This window comes from Squalius cephalus (genome assembly GCF_949319135.1).
Source record: "Squalius cephalus genome assembly, chromosome: 2".
Lineage (NCBI taxonomy): Eukaryota > Metazoa > Chordata > Actinopteri > Cypriniformes > Leuciscidae > Squalius > Squalius cephalus.
Window position 1 is genome coordinate 777468 of NC_137123.1, and position 26080 is coordinate 803547.

At 42.9% G+C, this 26080-nt stretch overlaps 2 protein-coding genes across 2 annotated transcripts in view; both read left to right on the top strand.

Annotated features, from left to right (window-relative positions):
• Positions 1–827: 827 nt before the first annotated feature.
• LOC307154772 (uncharacterized protein) lies at positions 828–12250 on the top strand (the record flags this gene model as incomplete). The annotated part of the gene is made up of 41 exons (XM_079864859.1): positions 828–845; positions 1459–1578; positions 1660–1838; positions 1976–2079; positions 2176–2288; positions 2399–2611; positions 2757–2831; positions 2941–3185; positions 3282–3366; positions 3466–3609; positions 3726–3928; positions 4032–4132; positions 4218–4327; positions 4496–4672; positions 4765–4796; positions 4876–4967; positions 5117–5139; positions 5239–5260; positions 5350–5377; positions 5467–5542; positions 5704–5862; positions 5951–6162; positions 6247–6332; positions 6430–6548; positions 6682–6858; positions 7379–7410; positions 7501–7598; positions 7716–7741; positions 7919–7940; positions 8882–8909; positions 8999–9074; positions 9236–9394; positions 9483–9694; positions 9779–9864; positions 9962–10080; positions 10214–10390; positions 10850–10881; positions 10972–11069; positions 11187–11221; positions 11397–11418; positions 12219–12250. 41 exons carry the CDS (start codon positions 828–830, stop codon positions 12248–12250), a joined length of 4167 nt encoding a protein of 1388 aa, XP_079720985.1.
• Positions 12251–12571: 321 nt separating this feature from the next.
• The window catches only part of LOC307154773 (uncharacterized protein), a 40052-nt gene continuing 26543 nt past the window's right edge, over positions 12572–26080 (top strand). The window contains exons 1-40 of the mRNA XM_079864860.1: positions 12572–12614; positions 12703–12914; positions 12999–13084; positions 13182–13300; positions 13434–13610; positions 14131–14162; positions 14253–14350; positions 14468–14502; positions 14678–14699; positions 17284–17311; positions 17401–17476; positions 17638–17796; positions 17885–18096; positions 18181–18266; positions 18364–18482; positions 18616–18792; positions 19252–19283; positions 19374–19471; positions 19589–19623; positions 19799–19820; positions 20539–20566; positions 20656–20731; positions 20893–21051; positions 21140–21351; positions 21436–21521; positions 21619–21737; positions 21865–22038; positions 22269–22300; positions 22382–22479; positions 22563–22591; positions 22689–22710; positions 22822–22849; positions 22926–23010; positions 23101–23277; positions 24304–24500; positions 24655–24755; positions 24875–24987; positions 25511–25687; positions 25768–25799; positions 25897–25994. Of these exons, the coding sequence (XP_079720986.1) occupies positions 12612–12614; positions 12703–12914; positions 12999–13084; positions 13182–13300; positions 13434–13610; positions 14131–14162; positions 14253–14350; positions 14468–14502; positions 14678–14699; positions 17284–17311; positions 17401–17476; positions 17638–17796; positions 17885–18096; positions 18181–18266; positions 18364–18482; positions 18616–18792; positions 19252–19283; positions 19374–19471; positions 19589–19623; positions 19799–19820; positions 20539–20566; positions 20656–20731; positions 20893–21051; positions 21140–21351; positions 21436–21521; positions 21619–21737; positions 21865–22038; positions 22269–22300; positions 22382–22479; positions 22563–22591; positions 22689–22710; positions 22822–22849; positions 22926–23010; positions 23101–23277; positions 24304–24500; positions 24655–24755; positions 24875–24987; positions 25511–25687; positions 25768–25799; positions 25897–25994 (3871 nt within the window). The 5' untranslated portion in view covers positions 12572–12611. The remainder of the gene's footprint in view (positions 12615–12702; positions 12915–12998; positions 13085–13181; positions 13301–13433; positions 13611–14130; positions 14163–14252; positions 14351–14467; positions 14503–14677; positions 14700–17283; positions 17312–17400; positions 17477–17637; positions 17797–17884; positions 18097–18180; positions 18267–18363; positions 18483–18615; positions 18793–19251; positions 19284–19373; positions 19472–19588; positions 19624–19798; positions 19821–20538; positions 20567–20655; positions 20732–20892; positions 21052–21139; positions 21352–21435; positions 21522–21618; positions 21738–21864; positions 22039–22268; positions 22301–22381; positions 22480–22562; positions 22592–22688; positions 22711–22821; positions 22850–22925; positions 23011–23100; positions 23278–24303; positions 24501–24654; positions 24756–24874; positions 24988–25510; positions 25688–25767; positions 25800–25896; positions 25995–26080) is intronic.

Genomic DNA, 26080 nt, shown 5'->3' on the forward strand with positions numbered 1-26080 from the left:
CAAGGCTCTCAGAGGATCTACAAAGACTCACCAAAACCATCAACAAGATTCCTTTAAATCTCCTTTGTAAATGCTTTACAAATCATAAATAGTCCTCACTTTAGATGAGCTCACAAAAATAGTTAACTGACCACTAATAATTGTTTTATAGCTACCTGAATTAACCCTGAATTACAGTAGAAATACATGTTAATAAAGCATTTATTAACACACTAAGTAACTTTTACTATATGTCTGAATAATAAGATGTATGAATGTACATTTAAATAATTTATTAATAATTTACTTACACTTTCTAAGTGATCTTATGAACCACTGACAACTCCTAAATAACTGGTTGGTAAATAATGCAATGCTTCATTTAGAAATTATAAATTGATAATTAATAAAGTATGAAAATACAATTATTAAACACATTATAGATATGCTTTTAAATCAAGAATACGGCATTTATAACTGTATTTATAAACTGCTTATTAATGTCTATTAATGCTTTATAAATTATGAATTAACTGTTTACTAATGCTTAACTAATGACTAATAGTGTGCAGTTATTATAAAGTGTTACCAATAAAAGTACCCTAGACAAAAACAAGATTGAAACCTCACCACCCCTAACAGTCACTGGGGAAAGTCTATGGAACGTGTTTTAGACTTTAAACCCATCTAGAGAAGCTTCTCCTGTCCAGCATGCCAGGTAATGTATGAAACAGGAATTACAGATTCTGTTGAAATTGGAACAGTACGATAGAAGGGAAACCCAAGAAGGCATGAGACTGTGGGCCAGTGAGCACAAACCAAGAGGAATACTGAGTGCATAGAGAGCCATGAGCTGTAGTCCTCCGGTTAGTCAGTGGGCTGATTGGTGTCTGTGTTCAAGCCCTGAGACAGGCCAGAAACGGAACCCAGTGGGTAGAGACAGGAACCCTTGGCTTAGGAGAACACAGGCATAGGAGGAAACACAAGGAACCAGGACAGGGATAAATAACTACAGGGATCAGGACAGGGATAAATAACTACAGGGATCAGGAGAGGGAGTGCCAGAGACAACATCCACATGGTCATCCCTGGGATTCTGGAAGGATGTGATGCCTTCCTCCTCTTGGACTAGCTTTCCCTGGAGTGGAAAGTGCTGTCCTCCTCATGCACATAAACTAGAAATAAGCAGCCACAAGAAAAATTGAGCACTAGTTCTTCATCAAAATTGCTTGTTGTTGCAACTGGGAACTTTATTTCCTGGTGGACTATATAAACCAGCACACCAACGTCCCATGTAGTCCTCTACGACACCATCGCTCTGATGGAAAGACTGCTTTCTCTGTAACACAGTAGCTGATTGAACAACAGTACAGGTGTACACACCTTGGGGAAGCTAGCAAAAGTCACGCCATCAGCGTTATAAAGAACTGAATTGTTGTAAACTCATGTTCTCAATCCGTACTGTTTCTGTCGCCTCAGATGGACGGCCCCACGCAGAGATTCCTGACGTGTGCTGGCATCCCATCAGAGCCTGATGCTGACCACATCATGAACCTGAAGGGCCTCATCAGCGCTGCTCTGGACGTCTACTCATTCATGGTACGCCAGAACACACACACACACACATATCCCATGAGCCTTCGCTGCTGTGGTTCTGCTGTGACACGGTCTGTCTCGCAGCGCTCCAGTGTGACCGGGGTTCCAGTCGTGGATCTGTCGGGAGGGGTCAGTCTGAACGAGGATCACGTGATCAGAGCGTGGCTGGACATCAAGCTCACTCCTCTGCTGTCGACCATCTCCAGAAACTTCCTCACATGTCTCAGCAACAGGAACTTCAGCTGCAGCGCCTACCAGACTGTGTACGGCAACACACATGAGCACTAGTGGAATACCGTGAATGACTTAAGTTCATTGTGCATGTGTGTGTAAAAGAAGTACACACTTGTAAAACAAGTGTGTGTGTTTTGTGTGTTCTGGTGTCTGTTTGTGTATATAGTGTCAAGGAGTTGAGTCAGCATTTCTCCGGTCTGGATCCAGGGAGACAGAAGTGGATCTATTCTTTCTTCATGTACCCATTCCTCTCCAGGAACACATCCTCAGGTAACACTTCTACTTTAGGATGGAGTGTTGGTCGTCAGGTCATGTTGTGTGTGTTCTGTGAAGGTTTTGCTCATGTTTGATTGTATGTTGTTGTAGGTTGTGTCGATCCAGAGGACAGCACTGAAGACTGGCTGATGAAAAACTTTGGCTCGTTCGCTGTTGTGGCTCAAGTGCGAGACTTCACGTCCATCAACATGCTCTTCAGCGGGGTAGGAACACTGCACCACCTGCATCTGAGGGTCATTTGACAGCCCCAGTTTCACTTCAATACTATGTTGATGGCCTGGAGATATTCTGAGGTTCTTCCCTGTCTTGCCAGTTGGAGGTTTTGCACCTCTTGAGTCCTGAACAGAAGGCAGAGCTTCTCCTTCACCCAGAGGTGGTGGGCTTGACTGACAGCTCCCTCGGCCTGGTGTATCAGAGTTTGCTATCCTCTCTGATTCCCTCTGAGGATCCATGGACTTCAAATAACAGCAACACGTATTATATGAGCACTGCTCCATCCTCTTCACCGCAAGACCCCCTGGGACAGGCAAGAAAGACATCAATCACAGTCTCATGGATGTAGATGACTAAATCTGTTGCAGTACTTTAAGAGCACTAGTAAAGTTACCCAAATATGCTTATCTATTGAGATATTGAATGATTAATTTAGAATGTCTGATGTGTGGCTACAGGCACTGAATGGTTTCATGACGGCATTTAGACCTGTCGGGAGTTTTGTGAGAGAATTTGTGTCCTTGACACAGCAGGTAACGACACACACACACCCACACACACACACACTATAGCATTACAAACCTAAACACCATGTCCTGAGTTTAAGGAATTCTTCTGTCGGTATCTGCTCTCTTCCTGAAGGAAAACTTGAGCGGCATGCGGAGCGCCACACTTTTGCAGGCCATGATAAACCTGACACTCGCCGAGATCGCCGCTCCTTTCAAGCAGAACACCACCCAGCAGCAGCAGGTGGACCTGGTTACTTTTGACCCCATGGATGTTAACGACTGGTTCACACATGTGGTTTCTCCCATACTCCGGCGATACCTTCCTGACAGCCAGATAGAAATCCACCCCAACCTCACGGCTGTCTTCCATAAACAGTTGTGAGTTTTCCATGCTAGAATTGTCACAGTTATCCACAAAACACCTCTCATAGAGTAATGAGAACATTCTGGTGTGGTTTGGGGTATTTTCTTCAGCTACATCGAGACAGGGATGGGATCTGGAGCCCAGAATGAAAGTCAGGACATCTGCAGCGTCATTATTGATAATAGAACATGTGGGGTAAGCTGAAAGAATTTATTATTCCAAGTATCTTCTCTGCTGGGATGAAAATATGTTTTCATATTGAATCTCATTCAATGTGTGTATATGTCTCTCAAGCTGACTGACTTGGTGGAACATGTGGCCACTGTCCTGCACTGTGCAGCTCGTTCAAACCTCACGCTCAACGAGGAGACGCTCTTGAATGTTCTCCTGCATCTCTCCCAGAACCTCAACGCTCTACTGCAGCAGCTCTCCATGACTGTAGGAACCACCAGATTTCACATCAGTGCTGTATAAACCAGTCAGTGCTCTTAAGGAGGAGCATTGTTTAAGCCTAATTTCTGCTATTATAATATTGCTTCTTGCCACTCTCCTAGAACTTCAGTTCCCAGAGTTCCCCCTTCAGTGACATCCTGGACCAAATCGTTGATGACACCTTCACGATGAGCAACTTGCAGGATGAGTCGTTTGTTAGATTATGGTTCCAGGTCAAGTTAAAGCCTCTGCTCTCCACACTGACTCCAGAATATCTCACATGCCTCAGTCACAAAGAGTTCAGCTGCCAAACCTTCCAGATACTGTACGTCCACGGCACGCATTCTCACCTAAACGTTGATCTCATTTGAAGACCTTTATTGTTAACTGACCTCCACTCTCACCTGACTTTCATTCATCACTTTCAGTATTTCAGAGCTCAGTGACAACATGTTCCTGATGTCGGAAGGAGCGCAGAATGTTTATAAGTATTTCATCTTCTCCTTCCTGAGCCGACAAAATGTTTCAGGCACGTCTGTTCATTCGTCCATCTATCTGTTCATCCATCAGTCTATCAATTTATCTATAAAAATATGTTATCAACATGTTTCCAGGTGGCTGCCCTGCTGAGAACAGCAGCATCTGGGTTACTCTGAATCTTGGCAAATTTTCCCAGTTTGCAACATTGAGGGAAATGTATCAGCTGAACCAAGACTTCAACGCTGTGAGTTACACACATTCCCACTGTCAAGAACAGCTACTATATTTTAACTTGTTTTATTATGTTTCTGCAACAGAGATTCAACTCTGTGTGATTGATTAATTGGATTGTATGCATGCTCTGCACTTCAATGCTTGTCTGTTAATGAAATCTTTTCTTTGTGTATTTCAGATAGATGCACTGGTGGTTCTTTCCCCCAGACAGACAGCTGAACTGATAGTTGAGGATTTTGCAGGTCTCCCAGAGAAAACCGTCACCATAAACATGGTCTTTGATCATATCTTGGTTTCTCCTGAAGACCGTGGTCTACTTGAGATGCTCAGTAATCTGATCGTACTCGCTGGCAAGGTAAGACTGTCTGTCTGTGGAGAGATTGCAGTACATACAGTATAAAAGGTTTGCAGTAAGTTGAATTGTTTCATGTTTTATTTTGATATCAGATGGGTTTGGAGTGCTCATCATACCAGCAGATGTAAGTAATACACATAAGCTAATGTTTCTACCACAGTTTCTGAACTGCTTCCGTTTCACATAATTGCTCTTTCTTTCAGAGTTCAGAGACTGCAGGAAGCTGTGGTTCCTCCACACATGATGCAACCCATCAAGGACAACGTGAATCAGCTGGAGAAGATGGCACCTCCTGGTAAGCACACATTTAAAAAAAAATTATGGCAGAAAAACTAAATATCTGAGGAGGTTTTTCAACATTTTAGTTTCTAAAGAATAGTTTGGATTCACAGACACACCTATTTCTAAACAACATTTTTGAAATTTTACATTCATTTTTAACAGGCTGCTTTCCTCCACTTGTTACGGTAAGAAACACAAGTCTATATCTCATGGTTTATACTTTTTTTACAAACATGAAAAGTTATTCATAATCTACTATTGTTTTGTGGTCATATCCTTTCCAGTGTATTTCAACACCATTCAATGGTGAGTGAAATATTGAGCTGTAAAGTACTATAAAATATGCATATGTTATTATCTGTTTTTCTTAATTTCCTTTTCTTTTACATTTACAGAAACAAACATTTGTTATGGAATCAGCAGGTAGTGTTCATTTTAGACTTTTTACTAAATGAAAATAAAACTCATGTCAAGTAAATCAAGTTAATGAGAAGAGTTTATCTACCCCACAGTAATGAGACTCTGCTGTCCGCTGCTCTCGTGAGCGCCCCCTGTAGTATCGACCTGCTGCAGTACGCTTGCTCTCCGGTAAGAAGACGACAAGCAGAAAACCCTTTTACAATGAGCTGATATTGATGACTTTCTGGGGATCCACGTCCCTCCAGAGAGCAAATGTGCAGCAGTTTCTGGAGTCATCATGATATTTCCTGAACTGTGATGTCCACTGATGAAATCCTTTGTGTTCGTAGCTCACAGGCTTCACTGCTGAAAACCTGGCTGGACTTCTGAAGTGTCAACTATCCAGCAGCAGCAGTTACTCCAAGGAGATCTGGAAGTTGCTTTTCACCAAAACAAACAATGTTCTCGATGGAGCCCTCAGCATCTTTTCCAGCACGGCAGCAAATATGGTAAATACGCCTTGTACAACTCTGCTCTAGTGTTACTTGGAAGACTAACTGGGAATATGGCAATAATTCCTCCTCATGACATCATCAGTCTCAGCCAATCAGAGGTGATGTCGTGTCCCAAGTGCTGGATGTGATTGGGGAGCTGAGATTGGAGCGCATCAGACCTGACCAATGGAGTGACGTAACGTTCATCAGCATGTTGTTGGGTCAATATCTGAAGCCGTTTCTACCGTTCGTGTCTCCATCCCTACTGCAGTGCACTAGCAGCAAAAACCTCAGCTGCCAAACTTACCAGCACATGTAAGAAAAGCATTTCCTCAACAATAGCTCAAGACTATCCTTGATAAGATGCTTTGTTCAACATTATTTCCAACCATTTCTCAGTCTGGCAGAGTTCCCGCTCATCAATGAGACGCAAGGAATGAGCATGGTGGAATTCTTCATCTTGCCCTTCCTCAGAAACGCAACAGGTGAGGTGGAGGTGTGCAGTGGTCTGAGGCAGAATGTCCCTCATGTTGAGCTTCTGGAGTTCATGAAGCTGATTTTACTGTGTGTGTTGTGTGTCAGATGCGGGCTGTCTGTCGAGTGCCAACACCAGTACTGAGTGGCTGCTGAAGAACTTTGGCTCGTTCGCTCAGTTTGTGTCTCTCACAGAACTGCTCTCCATCAACGCACACTTTGATCCCGTATGTATCTTCACATGTGATATAATCAAAAACCAAAGATGACAAGAAGGTTAAATAACCTCCAACATCATCAGTGTTGTCTGTAGGACTTTTCCACTCAGTGTTGCTTCCTTGTTCTTCTGTGTGTCTTTAGTTGGAGACCCTGGTCTATCTGTCTCCAGTGCAGATGGCTGGACTGATGGTTGTAGATCTACCTGGTCTTCCACAGAAAGAAGTCATCATCAATAGAGTGTTTGATCATCTGCTAGTGTCTCCTGTGGATCGAGGACTTCCTGATGTTCTTCAAAACCTGCTCTTACTCTCACAGACGGTAAAACTCACTGGGATGTTTTCAATGGCTCTGCTTCAAACCGTAGTTAGATGGCCATCCAGAAGGCAATTTTGGGCATCATGGGTGTGATTGTGACAAAGTCATTTCCAAACAGTAGACAGCAAAATTATGAGGACTCATCCAATATTATAACAGATTTATGTGTCTCGTTAAACAATCCCAAAATATATTAAGGCAAAATTTGTGAATTTTTTTCATCTAACGGACGTTATTCAGGGTAGACACCTTATTTTATTTTTCTACAAATGAAAATGAGGTTTTGTGGGAGAGACGTACAGTCTAATGCGACATTCAAATTACTTTTTAAAACAATTCCGGGTGACAAAAGACTCTTAAAAACATGTTGTGAAAATAAAATGTTACACACGAGTCACACGACCCTAAATCAGAGCAACCCAAACAACAGACTGAGATGTGATTGTAGGTTAAATACGCAGTGTCAGAGTTTGATGAATCAGATATGTGATGAAGGCACTGACGCCTGTTTGTGTTTCCTCAGACCGTAATACAGTGCAGCTCCCTCACACTGATGTAAGTGTACTTGAGCCTCTCATGTCATGCTATTGAGTCTCTGGTGTCCCTTGTGATGAAATCTCCTCTAATCCTGTGTTTCTTTCTCAGTTTCGAGAGGCTGTTTCAGGCTCTACCTTCTCTGCCGTCAGACATGCAGACTCTGGTCTTCCACACAACTGGAGAACTCAAGAAGAAAGCAGTGCCAGGTGATTCTCAGTCTTTGTGTCTTCATCATCTCTCACTGTTGACTTCACTAGAAGATCAGCATGTTTCTCAGTATTTCTGATGGAATTCATGATTAAATGTGTGTCTCTTATTTACAGGCTGCTCACTTCCTGAACCTCCAACAGTAAGAGATTGTTTTTAACACAGTTCTCCTTATGGACCTCTTTCAGTCTTATAGGAATCCTCTCTATGCCTCACTCTTTAAAACATTTTCACAAAACTCAAAGCATTCAGAGATTTAAAAAAAACGTGTTTTATATTTAGTCTTTTGTTTTGTTCTACCTTTTTTCTTCTGTTTCAGTGTCTGATCACACCTGTGAATGGTAAGTGTTTTTGTACACCTTGCAATGTTTTGATCTTTACTACTCTGTGTCTAATCGAGTCTGAATGAGCGCTGCGATGAACTGAACCTGCATTACTCCACTAGACCACATCCATAAGCACTAAGCCCAGCTTTCCTCAGATTTCCTCCCTATTGAGTGCGTTACATTGGCAGCTGTTGTCTGTCCAGATCTATGGGCAGCCCTAGTGCCCATCCCAAGGAACAATAATAACTACACAAACCTATACAATAGGGGCCTACAAACCTTCAGTTCTCGGCTCCATACAACGCTGATTGCGAGCAGCCTGTTGGACAAGCAAACTGAAACGATAAATAACTTAAATATATAATCAAATCCTTGTACAAATACCTTTCAAAAAGGTCATGCCAGTAGTTTACAAGACTAGTAGATTTTGTGATTTAGATTTTGGAGAGTATCCAAACAAGATTTGCCCAGCATTGGATGTTCTGAAAGAGTTATTGACCAAACTGTGTTGAGCGAGACTCGAGACTCAGTGTCACTCACTAGTCGCCTCCTACTGCAGTGATCAGGAGCATAGCTATTTTCCCAGGGTACAATGTTTCCAGGGCTCAAAATTCCCAAGGTACAACTTTCCGAGGCCTTAAAGTTCCCAGGGTTCCATGTTCCTATGTTAGCTGAACCCCAACCCTGGGGACATAGGACCCTTTGTCATGTAATTATTTGTCCTATATATCTAGGGATCATAGGACATGGGAATGTAAGAATGACTCCCTATATCTTTATAGTCAAAAAGAAACAATGAACCTGTCAACAAATCTGAACAAGTTTTGTTGGTCAACTTTCTACTTTTATTACTTTCATTTAAACTTTTTGACTGTCACATTGTAGTTCAATGGTGTTATTCTGAGTCCTAATGAAATCCAGTAGCACTAATCAATGTTTTCTGATGAATTTAACAGCTACCAGAGTTTGTTCAGGAGTCAACAGGTACGAGCAAACACTCTTTTCTCCACTTTGACACTGTGACATCATCTATGAGACAGGAAGTGTTCATGAAAGTGTAATGTCTTCCACAGTAATGAGACTCTGCTGTCCGCTGGTCTCGTGAGCGCCCCCTGTAGTATCGACCTGCTGCAGTACGCTTGCTCTCCGGTAAGAAGACGACAAGCAGAAAACTCTTTTACAATGAGCTGATATTGATGACTTTCTGGGGATCTACATCCCTCCAGAGAGCAAATGTGCAGCAGTTTCTGGAGTCATCATGATATTTCCTGAACTGTGATGTCCACTGATGAAATCCTTTGTGTTCGTAGCTCACAGGCTTCACTGCTGAAAACCTGGCTGGACTTCTGAAGTGTCAACTATCCAGCAGCAGCAGTTACTCCAAGGAGATCTGGAAGTTGCTTTTCACCAAAACAAACAGTGTTCTCGATGGAGCCCTCAGCATCTTTTCCAGCACGGCAGCAAATATGGTAAATACGCCTTGTACAACTCTACTCTAGTGTTACTTGGAAGACTGACTGGGAATATGGCAATAATTCCTCCTCATGACATCATCAGTCTCAGCCAATCAGAGGTGATGTCGTGTCCCAAGTGCTGGATGTGATTGGGGAGCTGAGATTGGAGCGCATCAGACCTGACCAATGGAGTGACGTAACGTTCATCAGCATGTTGTTGGGTCAATATCTGAAGCCGTTTCTACCGTTCGTGTCTCCATCCCTACTGCAGTGCACTAGCAGCAAAAACCTCAGCTGCCAAACTTACCAGCACATGTAAGAAAAGCAGTTCCTCAACAATAGCTCAAGACTATCCTTGATAAGATGCTTTGTTCAACATTATTTCCAACCATTTCTCAGTCTGGCAGAGTTCCCGCTCATCAATGAGACGCAAGGAATGAGCATGGTGGAGTTTTTCATCTTGCCCTTCCTCAGAAACGCTACAGGTGAGGTGGAGGTGTGCAGTGGTCTGAGGCAGAATGTCCCTCATGTTGAGCTTCTGGAGTTCATGAAGCTGATTTTACTGTGTGTGTTGTGTGTCAGATGCGGGCTGTCTGTCGAGTGCCAACACCAGTACTGAGTGGCTGCTGAAGAACTTTGGCTCGTTCGCTCAGTTTGTGTCTCTCACAGAACTGCTCTCCATCAACGCACACTTTGATCCCGTATGTATCTTCACATGTGATATAATCAAAAACCAAAGATGACAAGAAGGTTAAATAACCTCCATCATCATCCGTGTTATCTGTAGGACTTTTCCACTCAGTGTTGCTTCCTTGTTCTTCTGTGTGTCTTTAGTTGGAGACCCTGGTCTATCTGTCTCCAGTGCAGATGGCTGGACTGATGGTTGTAGATCTACCTGGTCTTCCACAGAAAGAAGTCATCATCAATAGAGTGTTTGATCATCTGCTAGTGTCTCCTGTGGATCGAGGACTTCCTGATGTTCTTCAAAACCTGCTCTTACTCTCACAGACGGTAAAACTCACTGGGATGTTTTCAATGGCTCTGCTTCAAACCGTAGTTAGATGGCCATCCAGAAGGCAATTTTGGGCATCATGGGTGTGATTGTGACAAAGTCATTTCCAAACAGTAGACAGCAAAATTATGAGGACTCATCCAATATTATAACAGATTTATGTGTCTCGTTAAACAATCCCAGAATACAATAAGGCATTTTTTTTAAAAACTTTTCAGGGTAGACGCCTTATTTTATTTTTCTACAAATGAAAATGAGGTTTTGGGGGAGAGACGTACAGTCAAAAGACTCTTAAAAACATGTTGTGAAAATGAAATGTTACACACGAGTCACACGACCCTAAATCAGAGCAACCCAAACAACAGACTGAGATGTGATTGTAGGTTAAATACGCAGTGTCAGAGTTTGATGAATCAGATATGTGATGAAGGCACTGACGCCTGTTTGTGTTTCCTCAGACCGTAATACAGTGCAGCTCCCTCACACTGATGTAAGTGTACTTGAGCCTCTCCTGTCATGTTATTGACTCTCTGGTGTCCCTTGTGATGAAATCTCCTCTAATCCTGTGTTTCTTTCTCAGTTTAGAGAGGCTGTTTCAGGCTCTACCTTCTCTGCCGTCAGACATGCAGACTCTGGTCTTCCACACAACTGGAGAACTCAAGAAGAAAGCAGTGCCAGGTGATTCTCAGTCTTTGTGTCTTCATCATCTCTCACTGTTGACTTCACTAGAAGATTAGCATGTTTCTCAGTATTTCTGATGGAATTCATGATCAAATGTGTGTCTCTTATTTACAGGCTGCTCACTTCCTGAACCTCCACCTGCTCCAACAGTAAGATATTGTTTTAACAAAAGTTTCCCTCTGAATCTCTTACAGTCCTACACGATTCCTTTCATTAAATCACTCTTTAAAACCTCTTCACAAAGCTGCAAGATACACAGTACATAAAACATTTTTCATTTACATTTAGTCTTTTATCTTGTTTTCCTGTGTTCATCTGTTTCAGTGTGTAATCACTCCAGTGAATGGTAAGTGCATCTATACTCTATGTTTGTTTCTGAAGTGAACTAATCAGGGCTTCTGATCGAGTCCTTAAGAATATTGCGATAAACTGAACCCTCATTCGTCCACTACCGACCATCCTCAAGATCTGAGCTCAGGGTTGCTGTGATCTCTGATCAGACTATTGAGTGTGCTATACTGGCATCTCTTGGTACTGTATATAAGCTTCATATATAAAACAGGTCCCCTCACACCTTCATGCTTTGCTCTGTATGACACCAATTGCGAGTAGCCTGTTGGACAAGCACACTGAAACACACGCGCTAAACGATTTTTAACAGGTTAAAGATAATATCACATTCATTCATTATGATTTTTACATTTCCAAAGGGTTAAACCCAGTCGTTTTCAATTCTAGTAGATGTTTGACAAGGAATCTGAAAATAAGATTTGTTCAGCACTGGATATTGTTTAGAGGGAGTTTTTGACCGAACAGTGTTGAACGAGACTCGAGACTTAATGTCACTCGCTGGTCGTCACCTACTGCTGTCTCCATGTAGCCAACAGAAAGAGTCACTGATCAAATCTGCCAACAAGTCTGAACCAGTGTTGTTTTGATCAAGTTTATACTTTTATTACTTTTTCTTAACCTTTTTGACTGTCACATTGTAATTCAATGCTAATCAATGTTTTCTGATGAATTTAACAGCTACCAGAGTTTGTTCAGGAGTCAACAGGTACGAGCAAACACTCTTCTCTCCACTTTGACACTGTGACATCATCTATGAGACAGGAAGTGTTCATGAAAGTGTAATGTCTTCCACAGTAATGAGACTCTGCTGTCCGCTGCTCTCGTGAGCGCCCCCTGTAGTATCGACCTGCTGCAGTACGCTTGCTCTCCGGTAAGAAGACGACAAGCAGAAAACTCTTTTACAATGAGCTGATATTGATGACTTTCTGGGGATCTACGTCCCTCCAGAGAGCAAATGTGCTGCAGTTTCTGGAGTCATCATGATATTTCCTGAACTGTGATCTCCACTGATGAAATCCTTTGTGTTCGTAGCTCACAGGCTTCACTGCTGAAAACCTGGCTGGACTTCTGAAGTGTCAACTATCCAGCAGCAGCAGTTACTCCAAGGAGATCTGGAAGTTGCTTTTCACCAAAACAAACAGTGTTCTCGATGGAGCCCTCAGCATCTTTTCCAGCACGGCAGCAAATATGGTAAATAAGCCTTGTACAACTCTGCTCTAGTGTTACTTGGAAGATTGACTGGGAATATGGCAATAATTCCTCCTCATGACATCATCAGTCTCAGCCAATCAGAGGTGATGTCGTGTCCCAAGTGCTGGATGTGATTGGGGAGCTGAGATTGGAGCGCATCAGACCTGACCAATGGAGTGACGTAACGTTCATCAGCATGTTGTTGGGTCAATATCTGAAGCCGTTTCTACCGTTCGTGTCTCCATCCCTACTGCAGTGCACTAGCAGCAAAAACCTCAGCTGCCAAACTTACCAGCACATGTAAGAGAAGCAGTTCCTCAACAATAGCTCAAGACTATCCTTGATAAGATGCTTTGTTCAACATTATTTCCAACCATTTCTCAGTCTGGCAGAGTTCCCGCTCATCAATGAGACGCAAGGAATGAGCATGGTGGAATTCTTCATCTTGCCCTTCCTCAGAAACGCAACAGGTGAGGTGGAGGTGTGCAGTGGTCTGAGGCAGAATGTCCCTCATGTTGAGCTTCTGGAGTTCATGAAGCTGATTTTACTGTGTGTGTTGTGTGTCAGATGCGGGCTGTCTGTCGAGTGCCAACACCAGTACTGAGTGGCTGCTGAAGAACTTTGGCTCGTTCGCTCAGTTTGTGTCTCTCACAGAACTGCTCTCCATCAACGCACACTTTGATCCCGTATGTATCTTCACATGTGATATAATCAAAAACCAAAGATGACAAGAAGGTTAAATAACCTCCAACATCATCAGTGTTGTCTGTAGGACTTTTCCACTCAGTGTTGCTTCCTTGTTCTTCTGTGTGTCTTTAGTTGGAGACCCTGGTCTATCTGTCTCCAGTGCAGATGGCTGGACTGATGGTTGTAGATCTACCTGGTCTTCCACAGAAAGAAGTCATCATCAATAGAGTGTTTGATCATCTGCTAGTGTCTCCTGTGGATCGAGGACTTCCTGATGTTCTTCAAAACCTGCTCTTACTCTCACAGACGGTAAAACTCACTGGGATGTTTTCAATGGCTCTGCTTTAAACCGTAGTGAGATGGCCATCCAGAAGGCAGTTTTGGGCATCATGGGTGTGATTGTGACAAAGTCATTTCCAAACAGTGGACAGCTAAATTATTAGGACTCATCCAATATTATAACAGAATTATGTGTCTCGTTAAACAATCCCAGAATACAATAAGGCAAAATTTGTGAATTTTTTTCATCTAACGGACGTTATTCAGGGTAGACACCTTATTATATTTTTCTACAAATGAAAATGAGGTTTTGTGGGAGAGACGTACAGTCTAATGCGACATTCAAAATGACTTTCAAAACAATTCCAGGTGACAAAAGACTTTTGAAAACATGTTGTGAAAATGAAATGTTACACACGAGTCACACGACCCTAAATCAGAGCAACCCAAACAACAGACTGAGATGTGATTGTAGGTTAAATACGCAGTGTCAGAGTTTGATGAATCAGATATGTGATGAAGGCACTGACGCCTGTTTGTGTTTCCTCAGACCGTAATACAGTGCAGCTCCCTCACACTGATGTAAGTGTACTTGAGCCTCTCCTGTCATGCTATTGAGTCTCTGGTGTCCCTTGTGATGAAATCTCCTCTAATCCTGTGTTTCTTTCTCAGTTTTGAGAGGCTGTTTCAGGCTCTACCTTCTCTGCCGTCAGACATGCAGACTCTGGTCTTCCACACAACTGGAGAACTCAAGAAGAAAGCAGTGCCAGGTGATTCTCAGTCTTTGTGTCTTCATCATCTCTCACTGTTGACTTCACTAGAAGATTAGCATGTTTCTCAGTATTTCTGATGGAATTCATGATCAAATGTGTGTCTCTTATTTACAGGCTGCTCACTTCCTGAACCTCCACCTGCTCCAACAGTAAGAGATTGTTTTAACAAAAGTTTCCCTCTGAATCTCTTACAGTCCTACACGATTCCTTTCATTAAATCACTCTTTAAAACCTCTTCACAAAGCTGCAAGATACACAGTACATAAAATATTTTTTATTTACATTTAGTCTTTTATCTTGTTTTCCTGTGTTCATCTGTTTCAGTGTGTAATCACTCCAGTGAATGGTAAGTGCATCTATACTCTATGTTTGTTTCTGAAGTGAACTAATCAGGGCTTCTGATCGAGTCCTTAAGAATATTGCGATAAACTGAACCCTCATTCGTCCACTACCGACCATCCTCAAGATCTGTGCCCGGTTGCATAAAGCACCTTAAGTGTAATTTTCCCTTAAGTTCGCCCTTATGTTTCCCTTAAACCTAAGGGTGTTGCAGAAAAAAACCCTTAAGTGTTACTTAAGGGTTTCTTTAAGTGAAACGTCATAAACACTTAGAATTTCCCTTAAATGCTGTTTTTTCACTTAAATAATCCCTTAAAAAGCGTTAAGTGTTGCATAAAACCCCTTAACGGTCATTTCCCTAAGTATAACTTAAGGTTTGGAAATCGTAACCTTAAGAGTAACGCGGACAAAAATAAGACGACATGGCTGAATTTATGGAACCAGCTGAAGATCATTATGTGCCAAGAAGAATTTTTAGGGATAGGGAGAACCCTTTGGACCATCTTAGCGATGAAAAATTGTTGCAAGAATACCGATTTGATCGACGCGCAATATTTGCGCAATAAATCGCTAACAAACTAGAGAGCGACCTTGACCATGTCACACATCGCATTCACTTTACCTGCGGTGTTACAACTGCTAATAGCACTGCGTTTTTTTGCAACTGGGAGTTTTCAGTAGTGGGATATGTTTTACACGTGCATAAATCGGCTACCATTCAATAAATGTAGGCTACAATTAGTGTGTATCAGATTTTCAGGTGATATTCTCAATTCATTCAGTTAACGGACGCTCTGAGGTAAAGTGTTCAGACTGCAGACAGCAACGATCATATTTAATTGTACAGTACAGTCATAACATAACGTACAGACATTATCTTAATTACATAATGTCCTTAACATAACAATATGCTGGCCATAAACTGAGAAAGTGCGCGTCCGGTGTGTGATACAGTTGTAGACGCGACGCGGCGTGTTATGCTGGGTACACACCAAAAGATAATCGGGCTGATTTTGGGCCGATTTCCCCCCTTCCGACAATCCTAGCTATGTCCCGATTATCTTGATGGTTCAACAGATTATCTTATCAGATTTTCCCTTGGTGTGAGGTGTGTTAAGAGTGTCCGAACCTGCTCGGAAGAACGTCGGAGCCGCCCCGATCGCGAATCGTAAATATTAAACATGTTTAATATTTACGATCAGAAATCCTGATGTGTGGGGGGAACCCCGAGGACAAACGCGCGAACGTTCTGGAGATTATCACGTGAAGCGAAACAATATCCAATCAGAAAGTGAGATGATGGAAGACGGTCATTCTCACACACACACACACGCACACACGCAGGAAGCTGAGTGTTATAGGCTAAGGGTTCAGTGAGGGATTAAATAGGCTAACTTTTTCTAAAGAGAAAATAAATACAATAAAGAATAAATTAAGACAATAAAGAATGAATATATTTCTGTATAAAAGGTTATATATAATGGTGGGTACAATGTTTTTTTTTTTTTTTTTTTTTTTTTTTTTTTATGTGAATTTTCTGTGAAAATCATTCATCAAACACTATCATCATAATTTCTTCCTGCATATCATCCGACATGCTTATTCTGAAGTCTCGCGAGCTTTTGTGAGATTTCCTGTGTTCACAGTCGAGACTGGTTGAAAATCTGTTTGTGTGTGGTGTGCTGTCTTTGTCACATCATGGCACACCACACACTATAGGAGCAAAATGCTTAAATCTAGGATTTTTTGTCCTCATGTTTGTGGTCTATCACATTTTGAAAATCTTATAAGATGTAAAAAATCTTTTGGTGTGTACCCAGCATTAGTGTTTTGCGTATCTATGGCAACAACAGACTTTTATAACGTGAATCCAGGATCGCTGTCGTGAAACACTTAAATGTTTCCCTTACCTAAGAGAACCGTTTAAGAGATTATATGCAACACCCTTAAGTTATTCTCTTAGGTAAGGGGAAATTGCCCCTTAAGTATCATACTTAAGGGAAAAACTTAAGGTGCTTTATGCAACCGGGCACTGAGCTCAGGGTTGCTGTGATCTCTGATCAGACTATTGAGTGTGCTATACTGGCATCTCTTGGTACTGTATATGCTTTACATATAAAACAGGTCCCCTCACACCTTTATGCTTTGCTCTGTATGACGCCAATTGCGAGTAGCCTGTTGGACAAGCACACTGAAACACACGCGCTAAACGATTTTTAACAGGTTAAAGATAATATCACATTCATTCATTATGATTTTTACATTTCCAAAAGGTCAAGCCCAGTCATTTTCAATTCTAGTAGATGTTTGACAAGGAATTTGAAAATAAGATTTGTTCAGCACTGGATATTGTTTAGAGGGACTTTTTGACCGAACAGTGTTGAACGAGACTCGAGACTTAATGTCACTCGCTGGTCGTCACCTACTGCTGTCTCCATGTAGCCAACAGAAAGAGTCACTGATCAAATCTGCCAACAAGTCTGAACCAGTGTTGTTTTGATCAAGTTTATACTTTTATTACTTTTTCTTAACCTTTTTGACTGTCACATTGTAATTCAATGCTAATCAATGTTTTCTGATGAATTTAACAGCTACCAGAGTTTGTTCAGGAGTCAACAGGTACGAGCAAACACTCTTTTCTCCACTTTGACACTATGACATCATCTATGAGACAGGAAGTGTTCATGAAAGTGTAATGTCTTCCACAGTAATGAGACTCTGCTGTCCGCTGGTCTCGTGAGCGCCCCCTGTAGTATCGACCTGCTGCAGTACGCTTGCTCTCCGGTAAGAAGACGACAAGTAGAAAACTCTTTTACAATGAGCTGATATTGATGACTTTCTGGGGATCTACGTCCCTCCAGAGAGCAAATGTGCAGCAGTTTCTGGAGTCATCTTGATATTTCCTGAACTGTGATGTCCACTGATGAAATCCTTTGTGTTTGTAGCTCACAGGCTTCACTGCTGAAAACCTGGCTGGACTTCTGAAGTGTCAACTATCCAGCAGCAGCAGTTACTCCAAGGAGATCTGGAAGTTGCTTTTCACCAAAACAAACAATGTTCTCGATGGAGCCCTCAGCATCTTTTCCAGCATGGCAGCAAATATGGTAAATACGCCTTGTACAACTCTGCTCTAGTGTTACTTGGAAGATTGACTGGGAATATGGCAATAATTCCTCCTCATGACATCATCAGTCTCAGCCAATCAGAGGTGATGTCGTGTCCCAAGTGCTGGATGTGATTGGGGAGCTGAGATTGGAGCGCATCAGTCCTGACCAATGGAGTGACGTAACGTTCATCAGCATGTTGTTGGGTCAATATCTGAAGCCGTTTCTACCGTTCGTGTCTCCATCCCTACTGCAGTGCACTAGCAGCAGAAACCTCAGCTGCCAAACTTACCAGCACATGTAAGAAAAGCAGTTCCTCAACAATAGCTCAAGACTATCGTTGATAAGATGCTTTGTTCAACATTATTTCCAACCATTTCTCAGTCTGGCAGAGTTCCCGCTCATCAATGAGACGCAAGGAATGAGCATGGTGGAATTCTTCATCTTGCCCTTCCTCAGAAACGCAACAGGTGAGGTGGAGGTGTGCAGTGGTCTGAGGCAGAATGTCCCTCATGTTGAGCTTCTGGAGTTCATGAAGCTGATTTTACTGTGTGTGTTGTGTGTCAGATGCGGGCTGTCTGTCGAGTGCCAACACCAGTACTGAGTGGCTGCTGAAGAACTTTGGCTCGTTCGCTCAGTTTGTGTCTCTCACAGATCTGCTGTCCATCAACGCACGCTTTGATCCCGTATGTATCTTCACATGTGATATAATCAAAAACCAAAGATGACAAGAAGGCTAAATAACCTCCAACATCATCAGTGTTGTCTGTAGGACTTTTCCACTCAGTGTTGCTTCCTTGTTCTTCTGTGTGTCTTTAGTTGGAGACCCTGGTCTATCTGTCTCCAGTGCAGATGGCTGGACTGATGGTTGTAGATCTACCTGGTCTTCCACAGAAAGAAGTCATCATCAATAGAGTGTTTGATCATCTGCTAGTGTCTCCTGTGGATCGAGGACTTCCTGATGTTCTTCAAAACCTGCTCTTACTCCCACAGACGGTAAAACTCACTGGGATGTTTTCAATGGCTCTGCTTTAAACCGTAGTGAGATGGCCATCCAGAAGGCAGTTTTGGGCATTATGGGTGTGATTGTGACAAAGTCATTTCCAAACAGTGGACAGCTAAATTATTAGGACTCATCCAATATTATAACAGAATTATGTGTCTCGTTAAACAATCCCAGAATACAATAAGGCATTTTTTTTAAAAACTTTTCAGGGTAGACGCCTTATTTTATTTTTCTACAAATGAAAATGAGGTTTTGGGGGAGAGACGTACAGTCAAAAGACTCTTAAAAACATGTTGTGAAAATAAAATGTTACACACGAGTCACACGACCCTAAATCAGAGCAACCCAAACAACAGACTGAGATGTGATTGTAGGTTAAATACGCAGTGTCAGAGTTTGATGAATCAGATATGTGATGAAGGCACTGACGCCTGTTTGTGTTTCCTCAGACCGTAATACAGTGCAGCTCCCTCACACTGATGTAAGTGTACTTGAGCCTCTCCTGTCATGTTATTGACTCTCTGGTGTCCCTTGTGATGAAATCTCCTCTAATCCTGTGTTTCTTTCTCAGTTTAGAGAGGCTGTTTCAGGCTCTACCTTCTCTGCCGTCAGACATGCAGACTCTGGTCTTCCACACAACTGGAGAACTCAAGAAGAAAGCAGTGCCAGGTGATTCTCAGTCTTTGTGTCTTCATCATCTCTCACTGTTGACTTCACTAGAAGATTAGCATGTTTCTCAGTATTTCTGATGGAATTCATGATCAAATGTGTGTCTCTTATTTACAGGCTGCTCACTTCCTGAACCTCCACCTGCTCCAACAGTAAGAGATTGTTTTAACAAAAGTTTCCCTCTGAATCTCTTACAGTCCTACACGATTCCTTTCATTAAATCACTCTTTAAAACCTCTTCACAAAGCTGCAAGATACACAGTACATAAAACATTTTTCATTTACATTTAGTCTTTTATCTTGTTTTCCTGTGTTCATCTGTTTCAGTGTGTAATCACTCCAGTGAATGGTAAGTGCATCTATACTCTATGTTTGTTTCTGAAGTGAACTAATCAGGGCTTCTGATCGAGTCCTTAAGAATATTGCGATAAACTGAACCCTCATTCGTCCACTACCGACCATCCTCAAGATCTGAGCTCAGGGTTGCTGTGATCTCTGATCAGACTATTGAGTGTGCTATACTGGCATCTCTTGGTACTGTATATAAGCTTCATATATAAAACAGGTCCCCTCACACCTTCATGCTTTGCTCTGTATGACACCAATTGCGAGTAGCCTGTTGGACAAGCACACTGAAACACACGCGCTAAACGATTTTTAACAGGTTAAAGATAATATCACATTCATTCATTATGATTTTTACATTTCCAAAGGGTTAAACCCAGTCGTTTTCAATTCTAGTAGATGTTTGACAAGGAATTTGAAAATAAGATTTGTTCAGCACTGGATATTGTTTAGAGGGACTTTTTGACCGAACAGTGTTGAACGAGACTCGAGACTTAATGTCACTCGCTGGTCGTCACCTACTGCTGTCTCCATGTAGCCAACAGAAAGAGTCACTGATCAAATCTGCCAACAAGTCTGAACCAGTGTTGTTTTGATCAAGTTTATACTTTTTATTACTTTTTCTTAACCTTTTTGACTGTCACATTGTAATTCAATGGTGTTATACTGAATCCTAATGAAATCCAGTAGCACTAATCAATGTTTTCTGATGAATTTAACAGCTACCAGAGTTTGTTCAGGAGTCAACAGGTACGAGCAAATACTCTTTTCTCCACTTTGACACTATGACATCATCTATGAGACAGGAAGTGTTCATGAAAGTGTAATGTCTTCCACAGTAATGAGACTCTGCTGTCCGCTGGTCTCGTGAGCGCCCCCTGTAGTATCGACCTGCTGCAGTACGCTTGCTCTCCGGTAAGAAGACGACAAGCAGAAAACTCTTTTACAATGAGCTGATATTGATGACTTTCTGGGGATCTACATCCCTCCAGAGAGCAAATGTGCAGCAGTTTCTGGAGTCATCATGATATTTCCTGAACTGTGATCTCCACTGATGAAATCCTTTGTGTTCGTAGCTCACAGGCTTCACTGCTGAAAACCTGGCTGGACTTCTGAAGTGTCAACTATCCAGCAGCAGCAGTTACTCCAAGGAGATCTGGAAGTTGCTTTTCACCAAAACAAACAATGTGCTCGATGGAGCCCTCAGCATCTTTTCCAGCACGGCAGCAAATATGGTAAATACGCCTTGTACAACTCTACTCTAGTGTTACTTGGAAGATTGACTGAGAATATGGCAATAATTCCTCCTCATGACATCATCAGTCTCAGCCAATCAGAGGTGATGTCGTGTCCCAAGTGCTGGATGTGATTGGGGAGCTGAGATTGGAGCGCATCAGACCTGACCAATGGAGTGACGTAACGTTCATCAGCATGTTGTTGGGTCAATATCTGAAGCCGTTTCTACCGTTCGTGTCTCCATCCCTACTGCAGTGCACTAGCAGCAGAAACCTCAGCTGCCAAACTTACCAGCACATGTAAGAAAAGCATTTCCTCAACAATAGCTCAAGACTATCCTTGATAAGATGCTTTGTTCAACATTATTTCCAACCATTTCTCAGTCTGGCAGAGTTCCCGCTCATCAATGAGACGCAAGGAATGAGCATGGTGGAGTTTTTCATCTTGCCCTTCCTCAGAAACGCAACAGGTGAGGTGGAGGTGTGCAGTGGTCTGAGGCAGAATGTCCCTCATGTTGAGCTTCTGGAGTTCATGAAGCTGATTTTACTGTGTGTGTTGTGTGTCAGATGCGGGCTGTCTGTCGAGTGCCAACACCAGTACTGAGTGGCTGCTGAAGAACTTTGGCTCGTTCGCTCAGTTTGTGTCTCTCACAGAACTGCTCTCCATCAACGCACGCTTTGATCCGGTATGTCTTTACTTCTTCATCAAAGAACATGATAGAAGAATAAATACAATAATCTTGACGAACATCATCAGTGTTATCTGTACTTTTCCTCTAATGTTTGCCCTCTTGTTCTTCTGTGTGTCTTTAGTTGGAGACGCTGGACAGTCTGTCTCCAGTGCAGATGGCTGGTCTGATGGTTGATGGTCTTCCTGGCCTTCAACAGAATGATGTTATCAACAGAGTGTTTGATCATCTTCTAGTGTCTCCTGTGGATCGAGGACTTCCTGAAGTTCTCCAGCTCCTGTATGTTTACTCCACAAAGGTGAGCAGTGTTTAAGAGTTATGGCTGGAAGTCTTTGGCCATTTCTAGGTTCATACAGTAGTCACGGTCCATACAGTAGAAGTTTTTCTGCAAACACTTTTCTGTGATTGATTGAACTGTAATGTCATAGCTCTTCTTTCCTATTATGCTATTGATCTTATGTTTCGTGTTATTGCTGCTTGGAAATAAATGAGTTTAATGTGTTTATGCACACTGGTTTTCTGTTCTAGAGTCCACTCAGCTGTCAAACCAACCAGATAATGTAAGTGTTTATTAATAACCAAGAGAAGCCGAGACATCAGTGTTGGGATCTTCATGGCTGCTTCTTCTCTGTTATGATCAGCTTCACGCGACTCGAGCTCATCCTGAGATCAGCAGCGGGCGATCTGGAGCCCGTCATCTGGGCGAGCGTTTATAACCTCAGTCTCTCGGCTCCAGCAGGTCAGCGCCGTGCCATCTGTGCTTCTCTGAGCCATCATGTCTGTTCCCCGTGTGCCTTAATGCTGTTTCTGCCTTTCCCACAGGTTGCTCTCTACTCCCAGTTGTGGATGAGGTATGTCTGTTATTTAAAGTGAATCTCGTTTTATGTTTACAGATTTCTATCATTTAGTTTGGTACATTTCTCACCGTATTTGTCTTTTCCTCCACAGTGTCCTTTGACTCCATACAACGGTAGTCAGCGACTCCTCTTCATCTCTGTCTGTGCGTGATCATGTGTGAGTGTGCAGGAACGTGTTGTGTGTATGTGTGTATGTGATGTGTTCCTCTGTTTGTGTATTTCAGAGACTCAAGTGTGTCGTGGAGTGGACAGGTAGAGTGAGGTTTTAATGACTGCTTTATTGTTTCCCAGCCTCGACTTTGATTAATTGTGTCATCTCGGTCCTCAGTTCTGCATTACAGCTCTTCCTGAACAACGGAGATGCTGCAAAGAGGCTTTGTGACTTCAGTATCGCAGAATATGCATGTACCCCGGTAATCAGACATGAGTCTCTATCCCAGAATGCACCTCTCTGATCAGGCATGAGGCAGTTGTGTCAACAGTTGTGTTCGGATGTGCTTCAGGTGCTGAATATTAGTGTGGAGCAGCTGGTGTCTGTGCTGGACTGTCACCTGTCCGCTGATGTCATCGGGTCACCTGACCTGTCCGCTGATGTCACCGGGTCACCTGAGAGCTGGAAGCTCCTCCTGACCAGAGTCTCGCAGCTGCTGGACGCCGCACTCCTCACGCTCTCCAACAGGGTACGAGACAGCTGGATTCACAGTCACTTCCCATGAAGCATGGGAAAATGTCAATGTCTAAAACTGTCATAAAAATGTGAAGCTTGGGAGCACAGACTTAAGTTTGGTCTCATTTTAAAGAAGACCCTTGGCAAATTATTGTTGAAGTAAAAAGTTTAAAAAGTAAAAAAAAAAAAAAATTGATAGAGGTTTAAGTTTATGAAAATGATTTATAGCTGCACAATTTATCCAATTGGCTCTATAGGACACGCAATAGGACAGCGCTTCAACCAACCAGAGTGTTTTCCCAACAGCGGAGCTAGTTGATAGATTCAACTTTTGCACGGTTTTGCAAGGCAAAACTATGAACACATCTTCCTTTTTTTAAGAATGACTTAAGTGCCGTTCTTTGCTCTTTTCTCAAAGAAAAACTAAACTCCAAGTCCTCCAGAGTCGCGGCTAAAGCCGATTCGAAAGACTGTTCTCCAGCAGCTCCGCCATTCTTTGTTTTCAAGTAGCAGGGAACCGTCGCAACTCTGTCGTCATTATGTTAAGCCCGCCCCGCCTACTCTATACACGACGTGATTGGCCTGACCCAATTTAGGTTTTTGCAACTTGAAGGTCAATGGAGAGTTGCTAGACTGCCCTGGCTGCAAAATACAGACCTGTGCCGGCAAAATGACAAAAAAAAATATATAAAAAAACACTGAAAAAGATAAAAATGTCTATAAGGTCACACAAGGGTTAAGAAACATTAGACGAACGTCCAACTAACATGTTTCAAGCACAGAACTTCCATGATTGATGTATAGTAATGTATTTGTGCTAACACCTTGAGAACATTATTAACTCAGATAACTGAACGAACGGTAACTTTGAGAGAACCTTCCCAGAACGTTAGCTAAAGCTTTGGGAACGTGATATGCTTAACAAAGTTAAATCTCAACTCACTTCATCAGTGCTTTCTTGCACAACTGTGTTGAGTGTTAGTTGTGGGATTGCTGGTGTGAGTTTGAGGAAGTGTGCTGCACTGTTCTCTGTGTTCAGCCGGCGTGGTGGAGCAGCAGCTCTGGCTCCGCTCTTCTGGACGCTCTGCGCGAGCTGCGGCTGGACAGACTCCCGGACGATGGCAGCGTCGCGCTCTGGCTTGGCGAGCGTCTCCAACCGTTCCTGCCGGTCGCTTCGGGGCCGTTCCTGCAGTGTCTGCGCAGCCAGAACTTCAGCTGTCAGAACTTCCAGACAGTGTAAACACCAGATCTTCCTCACAATGCACAACACACCTCGCTTATGATTAGCACAGGCTGTAATGAGAGCGTTGCTGTTTATGGTGAATCTGTGTCCGTGGAGTGTTATTGACGTGTGTGTGTGTGTGTGTGTGTGTGTGTGTGTGTGATGAAGGGTTGAGGCGTTCAGTGCAGGATTTCTCCATATGAATGACCTTCAGCGACAGCTAACAGTGACGGACTTCATCGTGCCGTTCCTCTCTGGACAGAAAGCAGGTGAAGAACACACACTCTTCTCCTTTGTGTTTCATTCCCCTGTCCTGCTCAGACTAGCTCATTATTGATACTCTGCAGTGATGTGATGACTTTGAGTTCATGTGTGCGTGTTTGCTCAGGTGCGGCGTGTGTGTCCAACGACAGCTCCCAGTGGCTCATCCGTAACTTTGGCCCGTTTTCTGCAATCGTCCCTCTGAATCAGCTGATCTCACTCAACACACAGTTCAACCCGGTACAGGCAAAGTCAAAGATACACTGCACAACACAATCACTGTGTTCGTCAGCAATGTGTCGGTTTTCCTTTTGAGAAGCAAAACTGAGTAATATATTGAGATTTAATAATTTTTTAGGTATAGGTTTACGTTTGTGAATGGAAGTATCACCAGATCCTGTCTTCCGCAGTGTGACTTACATCTAAGTTAAATGGATTCTTAAAAAAAATGTAGGGCAGGTACTTAGTTTTGTGCCTCAGTTGCTGATTGGATGTTGAGATGTGGGCGTGGCACTCAGCAGTGTATGCAGATGAGCGTGAGCTTGCAGGGGGCGGAGCTTAAACACACTCAGTGATTGGAGAATCCTGCATAGGTCACCAGGACTGACGCTTCGCTGGAAGATCCAGTCATGAGATTTGATTAAACATTATGAGGCCAGAACATAACAGAACAAGAAACATATACAGTTTTTCTTCTCAAGTTCATGTGACTGAAGATGTTTGGAAGTGCAGAAGAGTGTTAACTCTCCTCCTCTGTGTGCAGCTGAGCAGCCTGATCTCGCTCTCTCCAGAGCAGCTGGTTGGGCTGATGTTTGAGGATGTTCCTGGTCTTCCAGAGAAAGCTGTGGTCATCAATGCCGTGTTTGATCAGCTGATCGCATCTCCACAGGAACAGAGGATCCTCACCACGCTTCACCTCATGGTGGAGTCATCAAAGACGGTAAAAGGGTTTTCCAGCACACTTTTACATCTCGTTCTCACTGCTGTCCGAGCATTAATGTGTGGACGGGTTTCTTTCAGAGGAACATCTCCTGTGCGTCGTACCAAATCATGTGAGTGAGTTGTCGCATGCTGCGTGTGTTTCCAGTGTTGAATCTCACGCTCTCACACTCACACGTCTGTCTGTCTGTCTGTCTGTCTGTCTGCTAGTTTCCACCGTCTGGATCACCTGATGGTCCGCGTGTCTGTGAATCTGGAGACGGAGATTCTGAGGAGCAAAGCGGCTCTGCTGCAGCAAGTCCCGCCGGGTGAGACACACTCCCCTTTGTTTTGAAGTCTCGTAGTCTCCTGAACTGGGATCCCTCATATGTGAGTGTGTTGGACAGTAGTGTGC